The sequence below is a fragment of the Balaenoptera ricei genome, chromosome 2, assembly GCF_028023285.1.
Source record: "Balaenoptera ricei isolate mBalRic1 chromosome 2, mBalRic1.hap2, whole genome shotgun sequence".
Taxonomy (NCBI): domain Eukaryota; kingdom Metazoa; phylum Chordata; class Mammalia; order Artiodactyla; family Balaenopteridae; genus Balaenoptera; species Balaenoptera ricei.
In genome coordinates this window covers 67,109,932-67,128,099 of record NC_082640.1, presented here as the reverse complement: position 1 = coordinate 67,128,099, position 18,168 = coordinate 67,109,932, and the positions used below count along the sequence as shown (strand labels likewise).

At 42.5% G+C, this 18,168-nt stretch overlaps 1 protein-coding gene across 8 annotated transcripts in view; it reads left to right on the top strand.

The window, feature by feature from the left end:
* Window positions 1–18,168, top strand: part of PAQR5 (progestin and adipoQ receptor family member 5) — an 88,215-nt gene that overhangs the window by 43,791 nt on the left and 26,256 nt on the right. For 7 of the 8 annotated variants that reach the window (XM_059912896.1, XM_059912895.1, XM_059912888.1 and 4 more), the window contains one exon: window positions 17,282–17,409. In XM_059912896.1, the coding sequence (XP_059768879.1) occupies window positions 17,282–17,409 (128 nt within the window). Of the gene's footprint in view, window positions 1–17,281; window positions 17,410–18,168 lie in introns of those variants that run through there. The other variant, XM_059912894.1, reaches the window with a different exon arrangement.

The following is an 18,168-nucleotide window of genomic DNA, read 5'->3' as shown; positions in this document are numbered from 1 at the left end:
TAATTTTAATGGGTATTTAAAATAGGAGACTTCATAGAAATATTAAGCTTACTTTTGGTGGGCTCTGTGGGTTCCAGTACTTGGTCTGCAGAATGACCTTGGGCAGAGTGCCCTTAGTCTCCCTACCTCAGTTTCTGCATCTGTAAAATGGGGTGGTGCTAGAATCTGCTTTCTCAGGTAATGGTGAAGATTAAATGAGGTAACCCATGGGAAGTGCCTGGCATATGGTGAAGTCAGTAATGTTGGCCGTTATTATTATTATCAGCTCCCCTGTGCCCTCCACACTTGGAGGGGTGGGTGTATTGGGAGGAGACGTTGAGCAGCCCCTCCCACAGACTCCCACCCCAGCTCCCTGCCTGGTATTCACAGGCCCAACCCCTACCCACCTCCCCCACTGTTTTTCATCTGTAAACCCTCTTCTCCAGCCACACTGGTGCTCTCTCTAGACTTCCCACCAGATTGGACATTCACTTCTCTTGATCTCTGTTTGAAGAAGGCTTACCTCCCCTGCCCCTCCATCCCCCTTTCTGGCCTCCTTCTCCATGGAGCTGCAGGTGCCCTCTCCCTTCCCTGAGCCCCTTCAGCTGTTGGTTGGCACCTCTGCAGGCTACCCTATACGGCCACCTCTCCCTTTGTATATCAACCAGCTGTGTGGCCTGGGCCACTTCCCTACCCTCTCTGAGCCTCACCCATTAGAGGAGGGTGGGGCACCGCCTCTTGGCATCCTCAGGGTTCTAATTCTGGTGCATTCCTCCTAATGGACTACTCACAGGAAAGGACAGTTCTCCCTTCCCGTAGAAGGTAGGACTTGGGTACATGCCTCACAATTTCAAGTCTCCCTGTGTCTAATAACAGACCTGGGTACGTTAGGGAGTTGTGAAAGATGTGAACAAACAGTTCACGGAATGGAATAAGTATCTAGGTGTTGATTCCTAGACAGACCCAACCTAGAGACAAACAGGGAAGTCTAGACAGCAAGTTCATATGGAACATGGCATGACACTTGGCCAGGAAACAAGAGTATTTTGTGTCAAATTGAGAATCTTTTGTTAATGATAGCCTTGGCCCCCAGGCTACAGGTAAACTCACCACATTGTCCTGGAAGCCTTAATTTAGGGGCACAGGCAGGAGGATTCCAGAGGTGCTACAAAGCATTTCCCAGCCTTGCACTGTAGCTCTGCCACTTACTGTGGGAATTTGGACAAGACTTGTAACCTCTCCAAGCCTCAGTTTCCTTATCTATGAAATGGAGATAATATCTGTCTCACAGAGCTATTGTGAAGAGCCAAGAAAAATGAAATAGAATAGTGGGATAATTATGAAGGAATGGAAGCAGAGCCAGATCAGTGGCTGGGAGTGGTGTTGGGTAGGTGGGCTTGGGCACCTGAAACAAGAAGCCATCTCAATAGGCAACTGGTTTCTCCAGCTGAGAATTTCTCAAAGTGGGCGCTTGGATCACCACCACGAGAATACCTGGGAGCTTACGAAAGGGAGTCATGATTGCAGGCTTTTTGTATTGTTCTTGATTTTAACCCAAATGAATGCTTTCAACATTTCATCATTTAATATAATGTTAGCTCTTTCTGTGTGTATGGGTGTGTATGTGTGTTTGTGTGTGTGTGTATGTGTATAAATAACCTTTATCAGGTTAAGAATATTCCTTTCTATCCCTAGTTTCCTAGGATTTTTTTCCCCTCTAATCAGTAATAAATTCTTTTTTCTATCAGTATATCTTTTGAGATGGCCATATATGATTCATTTAAGTTATTAATGTGGTGAATTACATTGATTGATTTACTAATGTTAAACCAACCTTGCATTTATTTATTTATTTTATTTATTCTTTTTATTTTTACTTATTTATTTATTTATTTATTTTGGGCGCACCACGCAGCATGCGGGATCTTAATTCCCTGACCAGGGATTAAACCTGTGCCCCCTGCAGTGGAAGTGTGGAGTCTTAACCACTGGACCGCCAGGGAAGTCCCCAACTTTGCATTTGAATATTACTTGGTCATGATGGAGTATCTTTTTAATCTATCGCCGAAATCAGCTGATATTTTGTCTAGGATCCTTAAATCTATTTATTGAGTTGGCCTGAAATTTTTTCTTCTTATACTGCCCTCCCCTGGATTGGGGATTAAGATGGTGCCAACCACAAATGAGCTGGAGAGTGTTGCCTATTTATTCTATGGAAAATATATGTAGTATTTGTATAATATTAGAATTATACATTCCTGACAGCTTGGTAGAATTTACCTGGAAAATTGTCTGAGCAGGGCCACCATGTTGCCCACCCAAGGGAGCATTGTTTATCTCTTAGTCTACGTGAATGACAGACTGTGGAATTGTGCAAGGAGCAACTCGATGCTACAGCTGCATTTTCTCTGTAGAAAGTTTTTTTTATAACAGTTTTGTTGAAATATAATTCACATACCATAAAATTCTCCCTTTAAGAGTATATAGCTCAGTGGGTTTTAGTATGTTGACACACACAAAGTATGTTGTACAAAACCATCACCAAATTGAATTTTAGAACATTGTTAACACCGCAGAAAGAAACTCTGTACCAGTTAGCAGACATTTCCCACTGCCCCCACTCGCAGGCCTATGGCAACCACTAATTTACTTTGTCTCTACGGATTTGCCTCTTCTGGATATTTCATATAAATGGGGTCATGCAGTAGGTGGCCTTTTGTGAATGCCTTCTTTCACTTAGCATAGTGTTCTCAAGGTTCATGTGTGCTGTAGCATGGATTAGTACTTCATTTGTTTTTATGGCTGAATAATATTCCATTTATGGATATACCAGTTTGTTTATTCATTCCTCAATTGATGGACACTTAAGTTGTTTCCAATTTTTGGTTATTATGAGTAATGCTCTGAACATTTGTGTACAAGTTTTTGTGTGGACATATTTTCAATTCCCCTAGGTACACACCTAGGAGTGGAATTGCTGGGTCACATGGTAACTCTATGCTTAACTTTTATTTTTATTGTGGCAAAATATACTTAACATAAAATTTACCATCTTAACTATTTCAAAGTGCACAGTTCTGTGGTATTAAATACATTCACATTGTTTGGCAACCATCACCACCATTCATCTCCATTCTTTTTATCTTGTAAAGCTGAAACTCTGTACCCATTAAATAAGAACTCCCCATTTTCCCCTACCCCAGCCTCTGACAACCACCATTAATACTTTTTGTCTTTATGATTTGACTACTTTAAGTATTTCATATAAGTGGAATTATATAATATTTGTCTTTTTGTGACTGTCTTATTTATTTTACCTAGCATAATATCTTCAAGGTTTATCCATATTATAGCATATACCAGAATTTCCTTCTTTTTAAAGGCTGAATAATATTCCATTGTATGTACATACCACATTTTGCTTATCCATTCATCCATGAATAAGTACTAGGTTGCTTGTATGTTTTAGCTATTGTGAATAATGCTGCTATGAACATAGGCGTAGAGATATCCCTTCAAGACCCTGCTTTCAATCCTTTTGGGTATGTACCCAGAAGTGGAATTGCTGGATCATTTGGCCATTAAAAAAAATTTTTTTTGAAGAACCACCCTGTTGCTTTCCACAGTGGCTGTACCATTTTACATTCCCACCAACAGTTCACAAGTGTTCCAGTTTCTCCACATCTTCACCAACACTTGTTGTTTTCTGTTTTTTTTTTTTTTATAGTAGCCATCCTAATGGATATGAGGTGATATCTCATTGTAGTTTTGATTTGAATTTCCCTAACGATTAGTTATGTTGAGCATCTTTTCATGTGCTTATTGGCCATTTGTATATCTTCTTTGGAGAAATGTCTACTCAAGTCTTTGGCCAATTTTTAAGTTGGGTCATTTGTCTTTTTGTTGTTGAGTTGTAAGTGTTCTTTATATATTTTTGATACAAGTCCCTTATCAGATACATGGTTTGAAAATGTTTTCTACTATTCTGTGTGTTGCATTTTCATGTTATTGATGGTATCCTTGGAAGCACAAAAGTTTTAAAATTTAATATTATCTATTATTTTTCTTTTGTTGCTTGTGATTTTGATGTTATAGCAAAAAAACCTTTGGCTGATCCAAGGTCATGAAGATTTACTCCTATATTTTCTTCTAAGAGTTTTATCCCTAAAATTTAAGTCTATGATCCATTTTTTGTGTGTTAGTTATTGCATGTGGTGTGAAATAGGGGTCCAACTTTATTCTTTTCTTTTTTTCATGTGGGTATCAAGCAGTGCCAGCACCATTTATTGGAAAGACTATTCATTATTTCTTCATTGAATTATCTTGACACCTTTATTGAAAATTGATTGACTGTAAATGTGAGGCTTTATTTCTGGATTCTCAGTTCTATTCCATTGATCTGTTTGTCTCTTCTTATGTCAGTACCACATTGTCTTGATTACTGTGCTTTGTAATGAGTTTTGAAATTGGGAAGTGTAAGTCCTTTAACCTTGATCTTCTTTTTCAAGATTGTTTTGGCTGTTCAGGGTCCCTTGCATTTCCTTATGAATTTTAAGATCTATTTGTCAATTTCTGCAAACAGACAGACCAACAAAAAAACCAGCCAGGATTTTGAGAGGGATTGTACTGAATCTGTTGATCAATTTGGGGGGCATTACCATCTTAATAATATTAAGTAAATTAAATCCATGAACATGGTCTGTCTTTCCATTTGTCTAGTTATTCTTTAATTTCTTTCAATGATGTTTTGTAGTTTTCAGTATACAAGTCTTGCACCATTAAAATGATTTGTTAAATTTATTTCTAAGTATTTTATTGTTTTTGGTACTGTTGTAAGTGGAATTGTTTCCTTAAATTCATTTCAGATTGTTATTGCTAGAATATAGAAAACTGAGTTTTGTATATTTATCTTATATCCTGCATGCTTGCTGAACTAATTTATTAGTTCTAATAGTATTTTAGTGGATCCTTTAGGAATTCCTGTATGTAAGATCATGTCATCTGCAAATAGAGATAGTTTTGCTTCTTCCTTTTAATCTAGATGCTTTTTATTTCTTTTTCTTGTCCAGTTGACCTAGCTAGAATCTCCACTACAATGCTGGATAGAAGTGGTGAGAGCAGACATCCTGATCATAGGGGAAAAGCATTCCATTAAGTATGTTAGCTGTGGGTTTCTTGTAGATGGCCTTTGTTGGTTTAAAGAAGTTCTATTACTATTTTGTTGAGTATTCTCTTATCATGAAAGGGTATTGGATCTTGTGACATGCTTTTTCTGTGTCTATTGACATGAATATGTCATTTTTGTTTTTCTGTTCTATTCTTGGTTAATCTTGTCAGTTTGTCTTTTTTTAAAAAAAAATTTGAAAAGAAGATGATTTGGGCTTCGTGGAGCCTCTCTGTTATGTATTTTATATCTATAATGTCTTTTTGTTATTTTTATTATTTTCTTTCTACTTTGGGTTTATTTTGCTGTTACTGCTCTAACTTCTTAAGTTAATCACTCTACCATTGTAATGTAAGCAATTAAATATATATATATTTCTCTCTAAGTATTGCTTTAACTGCAGTCCACATATGCAGTTCTAATTAATTTCTAACTTCCATTTTGATTTTTTATGCAACTTAACGATTGCTCAAGGTATCCATAATTGAAATGTGTTAAAATCTTTCCTAATGGTGTCAGATTTGTGAATTACCCCTTGTAGGTAAGTCAATTTTTACTTTATATACTTTGAGCCTGTGTTTTTTAGGTCCATCCAAGTTTGTAATTGTATCTTTCCGGTGAAGTAAAGTTCTTATTATTTCTAAAAAGTGATTCTCTTTATATCTAGTAATACTTTTTGTCTTAGCATCTGTCTGATAGTTGTACAGTGACTCCAGTTTTGTTGTTTTTGTTATGTCTGGTTTATTTCTTTCCTTACTTTGACTTGTAATCTCTCCCAGTCCTTATATTTTAGTTGTGTCTCGTGTAAATGGCACATAGTTGGATTTCATCTAGATTGACAGTATTTGTCATTTAAAGGGACGGTTTAGTCTGTTTATATTTATAATGAGTATTGAAATATTTGCATTTATTTTGATCGTCTTACGTGCTTTCTATTTGTCCTGTTTTCTCTGTTGCCCTTCCCTTCCTGCGCTCTTTGAACTGAGTTTTACATTCTTCTTTTCTTTTTCCTTTTGAACATGCTGTTTTCCCCTGCCCTTGTTTTATAATTAATAGGCTAGAAATATTCTCTGAATTTATCAGCTTAATGGTTACTCCAGCTATCTTTACATGAATAACTGTAGGAAGCAGGAAGGGCTAGGCTATGCTGAGTTTAAACATTATCCCAGATAACTCAGTGACTTAACAGAGCAAAGATTTATTTCACCCTCACATTACATAGCTAAGTGGTCAGTGAGTAACTGTGAAGGGCCCAGGCAGATGGAAGGTCTGCCACCTCATAGCTGCTCCATCTGGAACATGTGGCCTTCTAGGTCGCCACAGAAGGGGAAGAGAGAGAGGTGTCTTAGGTTGGGTTTCCCAGAAACAGGCTCTGAGACAAAGATATACATGCAGGAAGTTCATGAGGGAGTGTTCTCAGGAACACCTGTAAGGAAGTGGGGGAAGCAGGCTTGGGTAGAAGGAGACGTTGCATCAGAGGCCTCGGCTGACCACCCAGGGAGCTCTGGAGTGGGGTTGACCCTTCAGAGTTGTCCCCAATGAGAAAAGAAGGTCAGGACTCTGTATCCATCCTTAGTGGGTACGTGCTGCCCCTGGACAGTGAGTATAATGTGGGCAAGGTAGCAGCCTTTGGCCACAAGTGATTCCCAGAGATGGATAGTGGCTCAGTTCTGAAAAGGGGAAGAGTTGCATCCCCAGTCCATCAGGATGTCTCCTACAAGAAGGCACCGTTCTTTGACTGCCCTGGCCTGGAATTAACTTTAACCAGAAATAGTCAACATGGCCCCAACCTAACGACAAGACAGTCTGAGAAATGTAAGAAAGCACATGTGATATTTGGTGAGCACCAACTGTCTCTACCATGCCTCACTTAACTTCTTGGATCTGAGGACTGGTGACTTGCCACAGTTCTAGACATATACCAGTTATCTCTTCAAATATCACATCAGAACCATTATATTTTCTCCTTCTAGAGAAATATGCGTTATGTCTCTTGTTTGCTTTTTTCACATCTTCCGTCTCTTTTTTTTTTTTTAATTTATTTATTTTTTATTTTTGGCTGTGTTGGGTCTTCGTTTCTGTGCAAGGGCTTTCTCTAGTTGCAGCAAGTGGGGGCCACTCTTCATCACGGTGCGCGGGCCTCTCACTATTGCGGCCTCTCTTGTGGTGGAGCACAGGCTCCAGACGCGCAGGCTCAGTAATTGTGGCTCACGGGCCTAGTTGCTCCGCGGCATGTGGGATCTTCCCAGACCAGGGCTCGAACCTGTGTCCCCTGCACTGGCAAGCAGATTCTCAACCACTGCGCCACCAGGGAAGCCCTCGTTATGTCTCTTGTTTGCTTTTTCACATCTTCTGTCTCTTAATCTCTCTGGACCACATCCTGGATACTTTCTTTGGATCTACTTTCAGTTGACTAATTTCCTCATCAGCTTGGTCTGCTATTTATCCTTTCAGTGACTTTTTATTTCAATTATTATTTTTTTTAATTTCTATAAGTTATATGAGGTTCTTTTCAAATCTGCTTGCTTATTGTTCATATTTTTAAGCTCTTTCATTAAACATATTGGACATAGTCATTTTATATTTCAGTATCTGTTCTTTGATCTCTCTTTCTGCTATCTCCTATTTTTTGCTGTTTCTCATTCATGGCATTTTGTTTCCAGGTGTGTGCATGCTTGTTTTAACGTAGAAATCCTTCAGAGAGGATTTGCATTTGTTTTGTTGCTTACCTGAGGGAACTACAAAACTTTGACCTCTATCTATTTGTAACCACTTTAAATTTTCCACTTCAGAGTTCTTGGACCGCAATGGTAGTGTGGATTTTGACCACAAACCCCTATGAAGATGAACTGATGGTTCTGAATTCTTGAGAGAGATTTTTTTTCAGAGAGACAACTTTTGTAAATGTATTGTTCTGTCTGGTAAGATTTATTTTACATTCACTTATCTTTTTTTTTTTTAATTAATTTTATTTATTTTTGGCTGCGTTGGGTCTTCGTTGCGGTGAATGGGCTTCTCACTGTGGTGGCTCCTCTTGTTGTGGAGCACGGGCTCTAGGCATGTGGGCTTCAGTAGTTGTGTCATGTGGGATCAGTAGTTGTGGCTTGCTGGCTCTAGAGCACAGGCTCAGTAATTGTGGCTCACGGGCTTAGTTGCTCCGCGGCATGTGGGATCTTCCCGGACCAGGGATCGAACCCGTGTCCCCTGCATTGGCAGGCGGATTCTCAACCACTGTGCCACCAGGGAAGCCCAACATTCACTTATCTTGAAAGTCCTAGCTTTATTGATGAGGTCTCCTATTAGATTCCCTGCCTTTGATGGGCCTTGGATTTCATCTCTCATTTGCAAAGGCTGGCAGCAGAAACTCTGATGGTGAAAGCAGCATACCTCACAGGGTTCCTAGTTTCCCTTTGTTTGAGGGTTTTGTGACTTCCTTGCTTTTGTGCCATCTTGCTGATAAATTTATCCAGCGTAGAATGCAGGCTTCATCCAGCATTTTAATTGTTTTCGTTGGAAGGATCCTTCATGACATCTAATCGACCATCATTCTGCCAGAACCAGATGCTCCCCAGCTATTCTTCCAGGTCCTTCCTGCATCACATGGGTCCAGTGATCCCTTCCTTCTGAAAACTTGTATAACATCTAGTATATCCATGAAATGTTTGTAGCAATCCTTGGTTCCACTAGGCTGTATGCAGTGAAGCATCCTGGGCTTTTCAACCTAACAAACCAGGAGTTGCATTTTGGTTCTGCTATTTCTTATGAAATAGCAGATGAAGTTCCATCTCACTGAGCTTCAGTTTCCTAATCTGTAAAATGGGCTTGACAATCCCTACCTTTCAGTGCTCTCACGATGAGCAAATAAAATCGGGTCTGCCCCTGCCATGTGCTGGATCTGAATCAGGAGAACAAATAGAGGCCATAGACCATATGCCTAAACATGTAAAAGTCACAAATGAAGCTCATAGTTATATAAATTCTACCTTGACAAATATTCCTTCATAATGACAAAAAACAGTATGTAAAGCTCTGATTTTTGTATAGCTAACGCCAGCAAAATGTCAAAGACAACTAAACTTTATTATTGCACATGTCTGGATATAATGTTGATGGATTAGTGATGTTCAGATGGGCATAACATACATAGCATAATTCATAAATTTACATGTTTGGTCTATAAAATTTATTTTTCTTGCCTTCATTTCAGCAAAATTTTGAGATGTTGTAATCAACATTATCACATAATTTGTGTTCTGTTAAGAGTGATGCCAAAATAGACCATTATTCTTGAATCACTGTAGTTCTTAGATTTTTTTTTTATTTTAATTAATTTCATTTGGGAGAAACTTCTGTTGAGTTTTTATTCAATTCTGCTGAGGCAGAGCAACTGGAATTATCAAAAAATATTCTTAAAGCCACATTTAGAATCAGGAATAAGTATAAATTTTACATACCAAGTTCAAACATTGTAATGAGGTTTCATATGATAGTTAGAATTAAGCGGGAAAATTATTAAATATTTTAATTTCATATGGATCACCATCTTTTATGTTGCTGTTTTCACTTCCTTAAAACAATATCTAGATCCATATCATACTTACTTGATTTTTCTTTTTCCAAGAAAAAAATATAAAGAAAACAAAATAGCATCTTGCTCAGTCAAAATTATACCTCAGTCTGCAGTGGCCAGAAAAATAATTTCTGTGGGTATCAACTTCAGGATTGTTTGTATATGTAAATCCTCTCTTTCATGGTCCACAGACATTTTTGTTTCCTTATTTGAATTTTATTTTATTGGAATATCATTTTTGTTGCATATTTCATGTGTGGCTCCTTTAGTTTAGAAAAGTCCTAGAGATATTTAAAATAATAAATATGCATTTTTAATCCCTTTAAAAGTGAAATAGCCAAACTAGATTCTTTTTTTTTTTTTGTAGGCTTTTGCTAACAACATCCCATAACATATATCTGTGGACAGCTCAGGTTCAAACCTAATGTCATTTCCCACCAAAGATGGGATTTGCTCTGTATTTGAGGACCTTCTGTTGTTTCGCTGATTTCTTTCAGTCATCTTGCATCTTGCCTAAATTTTACCTAAGTGTTTAATGATAGTTATTTGGCATTCCCATTGCAAGAATAAGAGTAGTTTGCGGTCAAATTTGATATGTGTTTCAGGAAGATATCCCATATTGGGGAAGATTCTGAGGATGTCATATATAATCTTTGAATTGTTCCAAAGGAAGGCATCAATTCTCCTAGTAATTGAAACCATGTGCTGCCATCTCCAGCTCTAAGAATGCTTTTGGATTTTTGGACAAATCCTGACCTTGTATTAGTTTTCTGTTGTTGCCATAACAAATTACCACAAATTTGATGGCTTAAAAAAGAAGATAAATTGATTATCTTACAGTTCTGTAGGTTAGAAATCTCACATGGGTCTCACTAGGCTAAAATCAAAGTGTCGATGGAGGCTCTCTGGGGAGAACCTGTTGCCTTTTCCAGCTTCTGGCGGCCACCTACAGTCCTTGGCTCCTGGCCCACTCCCTCCATCAGCAGAGCCAGCAATGTTGCATCTCTCGACCCTTCTTCATAGTCACACCCCCTTCTACGGCTCCCTTCCACTTTTAAAGGTTTTTAAAGAAAATTTATTTATTTTATTTATTTATTTTTGGCTGCATTGGGTCTTCGTTGCTGTGCGCGGGCTTTCTCTAGTTGCGATGCGTGGGCTTCTTATTGTGGTGGCTTCTCTTGTTGCAGAGCACGGGCTCTAGGCGCGCCGGCTTCAGTAGTTGTGGCTAGTGGGCTCTAGAGCGCAGGCTTAGTAGTTGTGGCGCACGGGCTTAGTTGCTCCACGGCATGTGGGATCTTCCCGGACCAGGGCTCGAACCTGTGTCCCCTGCCCTGGCAGATGGATTCTTAACCACTGTGCCACCAGGGAAGTCCTCTCTCTCTTCCACTTTTAAGAACCCTCGTGATTACATTAGGCCTACCTGGATAATCAAGATAATCTCCCTATTTTAAGGTTAGCTGATTAGCAACTTTAATACCATCTGTGACCTTAATTCCCCTTTGCTGTGTAACCTAACATATTTACAGGTTCTGGTGATTAGGACATGGACATCCTTGAGAGGCAATTATTTTGCCTACGACAGACTCTCAAATCATGTTATCACAAGCTTGCCCATGGCCGATTTTTGAATCAATGCCTAAATTTTAAGATTATTTTTCTAGTTCTTAAATCAAAGACTGTATTATTATAATAAAGTAAAACTGATGGAATGCTCCATTGTTTCAACTTCGTCACCTTCTTCTGCAGATCAACACTCCGTATAATGCTCGTCATTCAGTGGGACTTGTCACCCTGGTACACCTACCTGTACTGAGTAACATTTACTTTTTAAAAACATCCTATGTGTCTTTGTTTTTTTCACTTTATTGCTCATTAAAGTACTAATATCCTTCAGATCCTCCATCCTAGATACAGTGGTCATTTGTTTCACTACTTTGTATCCATCTTACATGTTCGGCCAAAAGAAGTTTACCCTCATCTTGTATAAATATTGTCTTGCATGTATGGAAAGCATCCTTATGCTTGACTGAATATTAGACGCTTATTTTTTAAAGAACATCACCCCAGTGTTCTAAATTGACCTTTATCTGTAATTGCTTAATACCAACAATGGTTGGCTATTAATTCAGCCAATTTACAGTTCTAGTAATTGCATGTGGGTTGTGTACCAGTGATGTTTTATGTGTTTTAGATTGAGAACCTAAGTGTTCTCTTTTACCAGGACCAAGCATGGTCCGTCCTGCATGAGACAGTGGCTTGGTGTCCGACCCAGTGTCAGGCACGTGGCAGATACTCTCTAAATGACGGGTTATACTTGACACAGCAATTTGTGGCCCGCTCTCTTCCTCCCCATTCTATCCATGCCTCTGCCTACCAACACCTCACCAGACTCCTTGCTGGTCTCTCACTGTCCCCTCCCTTGCTTTTCATGCCTGTGTCTTTGGGTTCATCTTAACATACCTAAAGGGCACCTCCTCTTCTGTGATGAGCTACAGATTCTGGACAGGGAGGTGACAGCACGATGCTGAGGCAGGAGCCTGGGCTGGGAAGCCGGAGATAGCTGCAGAATCAGCATGTGCTGGGAGTGTGTTGGAAATGCAGAGTCACCCCGGCCCCACCGAACTGCAGTAAGATCCCTAGGTGATCTGCAGACACCTGCAGAAGAAAGTCAGGGAGGCGCTGTCTTAGAGACTTTGTCCCCCAGCCTCACCACTTGTACTTTGTATTAGCTCGAGCTGCCGTAAAAAGTACCATAGACGGGGTGGCTTAAACAACAGAAATATATTTTCTCACAGTTCTGGAGGCTGGAAGTCCAAGATCAAGGTGCCGGCAGGGTTGGTTTCTTCTGAGGCTTCTCCTCAGCTTGCAGAGGGCCACCTTCTTGCTGTGTCCTCACATGGTCTTCCCTCTGTGCACGCACACCCCTGGTGTCTCCCTCTGTGTCCAAATTTCCTTTTCTCGTGAGGGACACCAGTTAGATTAGATTAACTGTCTTGTTTAGACTTAATCACCTCTTTAAAGACTATCTCCAAGTACAGTTATATTCAGAAGTGCTGGAGGTTAGGGCTTCAACATGTGAATTTTGTGAGAGATGCAATTCAGAACAATGACGCCACTTTAAAGAAGAGGCAACTAAGGTTCAGAGAAGTGTGTGACGGTCCACAATCACACTGCAGGCTGAGAGGTGAGAGCTTCATCTCCGACAAGCCCTCTGGAGTGGCAGGGAGGACAGTGTGAGAGACCAGGACACGGAGTCTGATGTCTCAGCTTTGCTCCCCCTACTTCTGTGATCTTTGATAAATGCCTTAACATCCACAGACCTTAGTTTCCTTTTCTGTGAAATGGGGACAGTAAAAGGCTGTCGCTCACGGGGCCCTGAGGATTCAATGAGATCTAGATGGGAAATGCAGATTACCACGCCGAGGCTGGTGGCCTGCTGACCCCGCTCTGACAGCCTCTGTGCTTTGCCTGCCATCAAAATCCTCTCTTATTTACTGCTAGCCAGAATGCCCGATTATTTTCCCCAGGTGATTTGCAGTTTAATAGCTGGAAAAACCAAGGGTTTAAAATGGTCGCAGTGGAATTTCAGGCATCAGCTAGCAGGGGCACAGGGCTGTTCTTGGAAGCCGAGTTCGTGACAGGCAGTAAGAGGAAAACCCGCTGACGTGCCCTTCCACCTGGCTGCCTGGGGGTTCGCGCTCCTAAATTATAGGCTGCGCGCAATTTGATTTCATTTCATTCTAAATTGCCCGGACTGCAACCTGGGAGGCCAGGTGGAGTCAAATCAATTCTGCTGTGCAAATATGCCAGCGCCTGCTAACTTTGGGCCGCTTACAAATGAGGCCCAGCTATGGAGTATTAAGGCAATGACCACAGTTTGCCTTTGGGGGTCAAACTAGGCACGAACACAAAATTGTTTTCAAGTGTTTTGCTGTTCAGATTTATGTAGCATGCATTCTGTAAGGATCTACTCTATGCAAAGTGCTTTGCTAAGGCTGGAGCCGGACAAGGGAGAGAACGCGTCTCCCTTCCTGTGCTTGGAGGGGCTCAGAGCAGGAGTGGACATAGCAATGCCGCCTCATGAACGGGGCGTCAAGGTGGAGAGGCAGGAGGCAGAATCACTCTTCTGGGACAGAGGGGCTCCCTTTCTTTTATCCATCCTTTATCCGTCTTTTTTTTTTTTTTTTTTGGAGGGGCTGCTTAAAATCCTGCCCCCATGTCTGGCGTCAGGATAGCCGGTCAGAGGGAAGCAGTTCTTTTAATCTGCGCCCAACCCTGGCCTTGGTGGTAAGGCATTCTCCCCAGGTCTGGGGCCGGATTCTTCAGTGTGGTCAAGTTGTCCAGTTTGTGGACTTCCCAGCCCCTCTGTTCCCCTCTGGCTTTTGACTCTATCAGCATCCTCTCTTGCCTCTCAGAATGCAGGGTCCAAAGAGAGAAGGACAGTAGTCATATCCTGAGTCACCGTGGACAAAATGTGGGAGACTCCCCCCTGCTCTGGGTCCCGTCCATCCACCGTCCAGCTGTGGCCGTCACTGCATCTGAGCTGTCCTGCAGCCCCGCCCTGCTTCCTCCCTGTGTGTCACCTTCACATGCCCAGGGCTCCGTAGGCCCCTTGTCGTAAGATCTCCTGCTACACGGGATCTGCTGAACTTATTCACATGAAGCAGTGAATAATTAATAACAATTGCTCCTTTCTGGAGTCCTTGCATTTTAACAAGAGGCCAATGCTTTAATAAAAAAAAAAAAAAAAGAGGGCTTCCCTGGTGGCGCAGTGGTTGAGAATCTGCCTGCCAATGCAGGGGACACGGGTTCGAGCCCTGGTCCAGGAAGATCCCATATACTGCGGAGCAGCTAAGCCTGTGCACCACAACTGCTGAGCCTGCGCTCTAGAGCCCGCAAGCCACGACTACTGAGTCCGCGCGCCTAGAGCCCATGCTCCGCAACAAGAGAAGCCACCGCAATGAGAAGCCTGCGCACTGCAACAAAGAGTGGTCCCTGCTCACTGCAACTAGAGAAAGCCCCTGCGCAGCAGCAAAGACCCAACACAGCCAAAAATAAAATAAATAAATTTATTAAAAAAAAAATTTTTTTTTAAGGAAGAAAACAAGAAATATAACAGGTAGAATGATAGACCTATAGTTTCTGCTGGAGGGCCTTACGCGTGCCTGCCAAGCACGTGCCATCCTCCTCGCGTGACTCAAAGGCTGAAGGCCATCAGCCCGTTTGCCGCCTGGTCAGCAACCCTGGTGGGTGGGCAGCTGCAAGCGGAGATGCCTGCTGCCCATTAGAGAAGCTTGTCCACTGGAAACGGGGGATGTCAGCAGAAATGCACAGTGAATCAAAAACTGGAACAAATCGCTTTAATTAGCTAAAACCCAAACCTAATTCAAACAGTATTTCTTCACTGGACCATGAACCAACTTCATTCTCCCCCTCCCCCTAGTTGACTAGTTTCACCCAGAATTGAACCAAGATGGGAATGTCCTCACCGTCTGGTGAGCAAACGCCCCCCATTTCATAGGTGAGGACACGGAGCCCTGAGAGTTGTGGCCCAGCTCAAGGTCATAGGGCACCTAATGGGCCCAGATTTGACTCTTTACTCTGATATCCCCTTACTAATTTCTCCACTGTTCCATGAGACTTGTTGACTCAGAACCTCAAGAGATAGTCCAGGTTATGCCATACATTGTGTATTCTTTTTTAAAATTTGTTTTTAATTTTTGGCTGCGTTTGGTCTTTGTTGCTGCACACGGGCTTTCTCTAGTTGTGTTGAGCAGGGGCTACTCTTCCTTGTGGTGCGCAGGCTTCTCATTGCGGTGGCTTGTCTTTGTTGCGGAGCACAGGCTCTAGGCGCGCAGGCTTCAGTAGTTGTGGCTTGCGGGCTCAGTAGTCGTGGCTCACGGGCTCTAGAGCGCAGGCTCAGCAGTTGTGGCGCATGGGCTTAGTTGCTCTGTGGCATGTGGGATCTTCCCAGACCAGGGCTCAAACCCGTGTCCCCTGCATTGGCAGGCAGATTCTTAACCACTGTGCCACCAGGGAAGTCCCTACATTGTCTATTCTTGTGGTTTTTGTTTTGTTTTTGATTATTTATTTATTATTTTTTAAACCCTTTTTAAAAATTGAAGTATATTTAATTTACAATGTGTTAGTTTCAGATGTACAGCAAAGTGATTCAGTTATTATTACATATATTCTTTTTCAGATTCTTTTCCATTATAGGTCATTACAAATATTGTGTATTTTTGAATCAAGATCCTCTCTTAAACTAAGAAGTTGGTAACCCAAATGGGAAATGAGTGGCTAGGTAGGAATTCTCCCAGCCTTCCATTCCTCCCACAGCCCTAGAAAATCAGAGGGAAACCTTTAAAATTGATTATGATTCAATTTACATTACGATTACTAATATTGTCATTGTCATTATTTGCCTCAATTAATCTACTCATTTTTACTTACTTCTCAAAGGTTATAACAACATTCGACTAAGTCAGTGGTTCTTAACTGGGGGAGATTTTGCCCCCAGGGACATTGGCAATATCGGGAGACATTTTTGGTTGTCACATTACTGCTAAACAATGCCTAGGACAGCTCCCCCCCAGCACAAAGAATTGTCTGGCCTCAAATGTCAACAGGGTCAAGATTGAGAAACACTGATCTGATCAACACAAAAGCGGATACAAAATCTCCCGCAAATCCTGCTAGTTCAACAAATAAAACTCTTTCCTTTTCCGTATTTCTCCCAGTCTCCACCCCACTACGTGTGCATAAAATTTCTATAGTTCTAATCATCATGGCAGGAATACAGTTGACATTCCACTTTTTTTCACTTAATATCGCATCCTGAGCTTTTGTCCCTCATGCCTCATTGTCTCCATAATTACCATTTTTAATGGATGTGATGCAGTCCTCCAAGCAGGTTGACACCCCTTATTTTACCTGACCAATCCAAGTTTCTCATCCGGGGTGGTTACTGAGAGCCTTGCCAGGTGGGCTGCGTGGGGTGGGGAGTTTGCGTGGGCCCTGCTGTGACCATCCTTCTCCTCCACCTGCAGCACAGGCTGATGCCATCATAGTTTTCATTATCAACAGGCCTTTATGAAGCGCCTTGGTGAATATATCCTGGCCCCGGCGGGGAGGGATCTTCAGCAGAGATCATCCCACCAGCCCCTGACATCCAGGGCTTGTTGGCTCGAACAGGCAGCATATATGTCAACCAACCATGAAGGCATCCGAAGACTGGGCTGTAGGCCCCAGGCAGAGGGTGCAAAAGCAGATTCTTAGGCAATATTCATGACAGGAGTAAGTGCATCTGGCATGCAAAGACAGGCTGGATTCCCAAAGGGAGTCAGGGCCTTGAATCCTCTCCTCCAGCTGGCTGCAGGCTTCTGGAAGGACATGGGAGTTTAGAAGCGATGGGAAGGAGGCAAGAGCAGCTTGACAGGTCAAGGACTCGGGGTCAAGTGTTCCAGGCTACAGTGGGAGAAAGCTAGAGACTACCGGAGATGTTCCTCCTGAGACCTTCCCGCCACCCTCTCGTCTCACCTCGGCGCCCCTTTCTCTTCCCCCTGCAGGTGTTCCACGAGCAGGGCATCCTCTTCGGCTACCGACATCCACAGAGTTCCGCCACGGCCTGTCTCCTCAGCCTTTTCCAAATGACTAATGAGACCCTCAACATCTGGACGCACTTGCTGCCCTTCTGGTACCTCCCAGCCCCCTTGACCAGCCGCTCATTCATAGCCTGGGAACTGGGGCTTCTTTAAACACAGCTGGGGTGTAGAGAGCTGAGATTCTGTGATGGGATTTGGGGGACTCCCCCGTGGTGCTGGGAGGCGTGGGGTCTGCTGCTGGGGTGAGCTCTAGGACCCAGATTGTAGTAGGATTCGAGGGGCTCCTGGCAGCTCCCCGGTCTTTCCCTGCTCCCCTGCTTCGGGGCCTGATTTGAGAGGATTGTCTTATTCAGTCTTGGAGGCTTTCTGGGTCTTCTGGAAGCCCTGGCTAAAATTCCCTAGCTTGAGCAAGTCACTTAACCTCTCTGGGCTTCGCATTTTCCCATATGCAAAGCAGGATAGTCTGCGCCCTTCCTGGGGTTGCCCTGAGGATTAGGGGATGAGGCATTGGAAAAGGCATCGGGCACAGAGCTGTGGGTGCCTGGGACCACAGCAGCTGTGAGGCATTTGGTCAGGCAGCACTTTAGTGGAGCCAGCCAGGAGAACGCTCCGGCACGTGCACACGCACAAATGGGGATTGCCAGGAAGGTGAGGAGGGACCTGGCTGAGAAAGGTGGGGACCGAAGACCAGCTTCACATACCTGGTGCCTGTGCATAGCGAGTGAAGGGTGGAGATGGGGTCCTAGTATACGAGAGCTGGAAGGACCATGGGGGTCATGCGGGCCACCAGCCGACTCAGACCACCACTGGCTGACACAGATGCGGCCCAGAGAAAAGAGTGACTTGCTTAC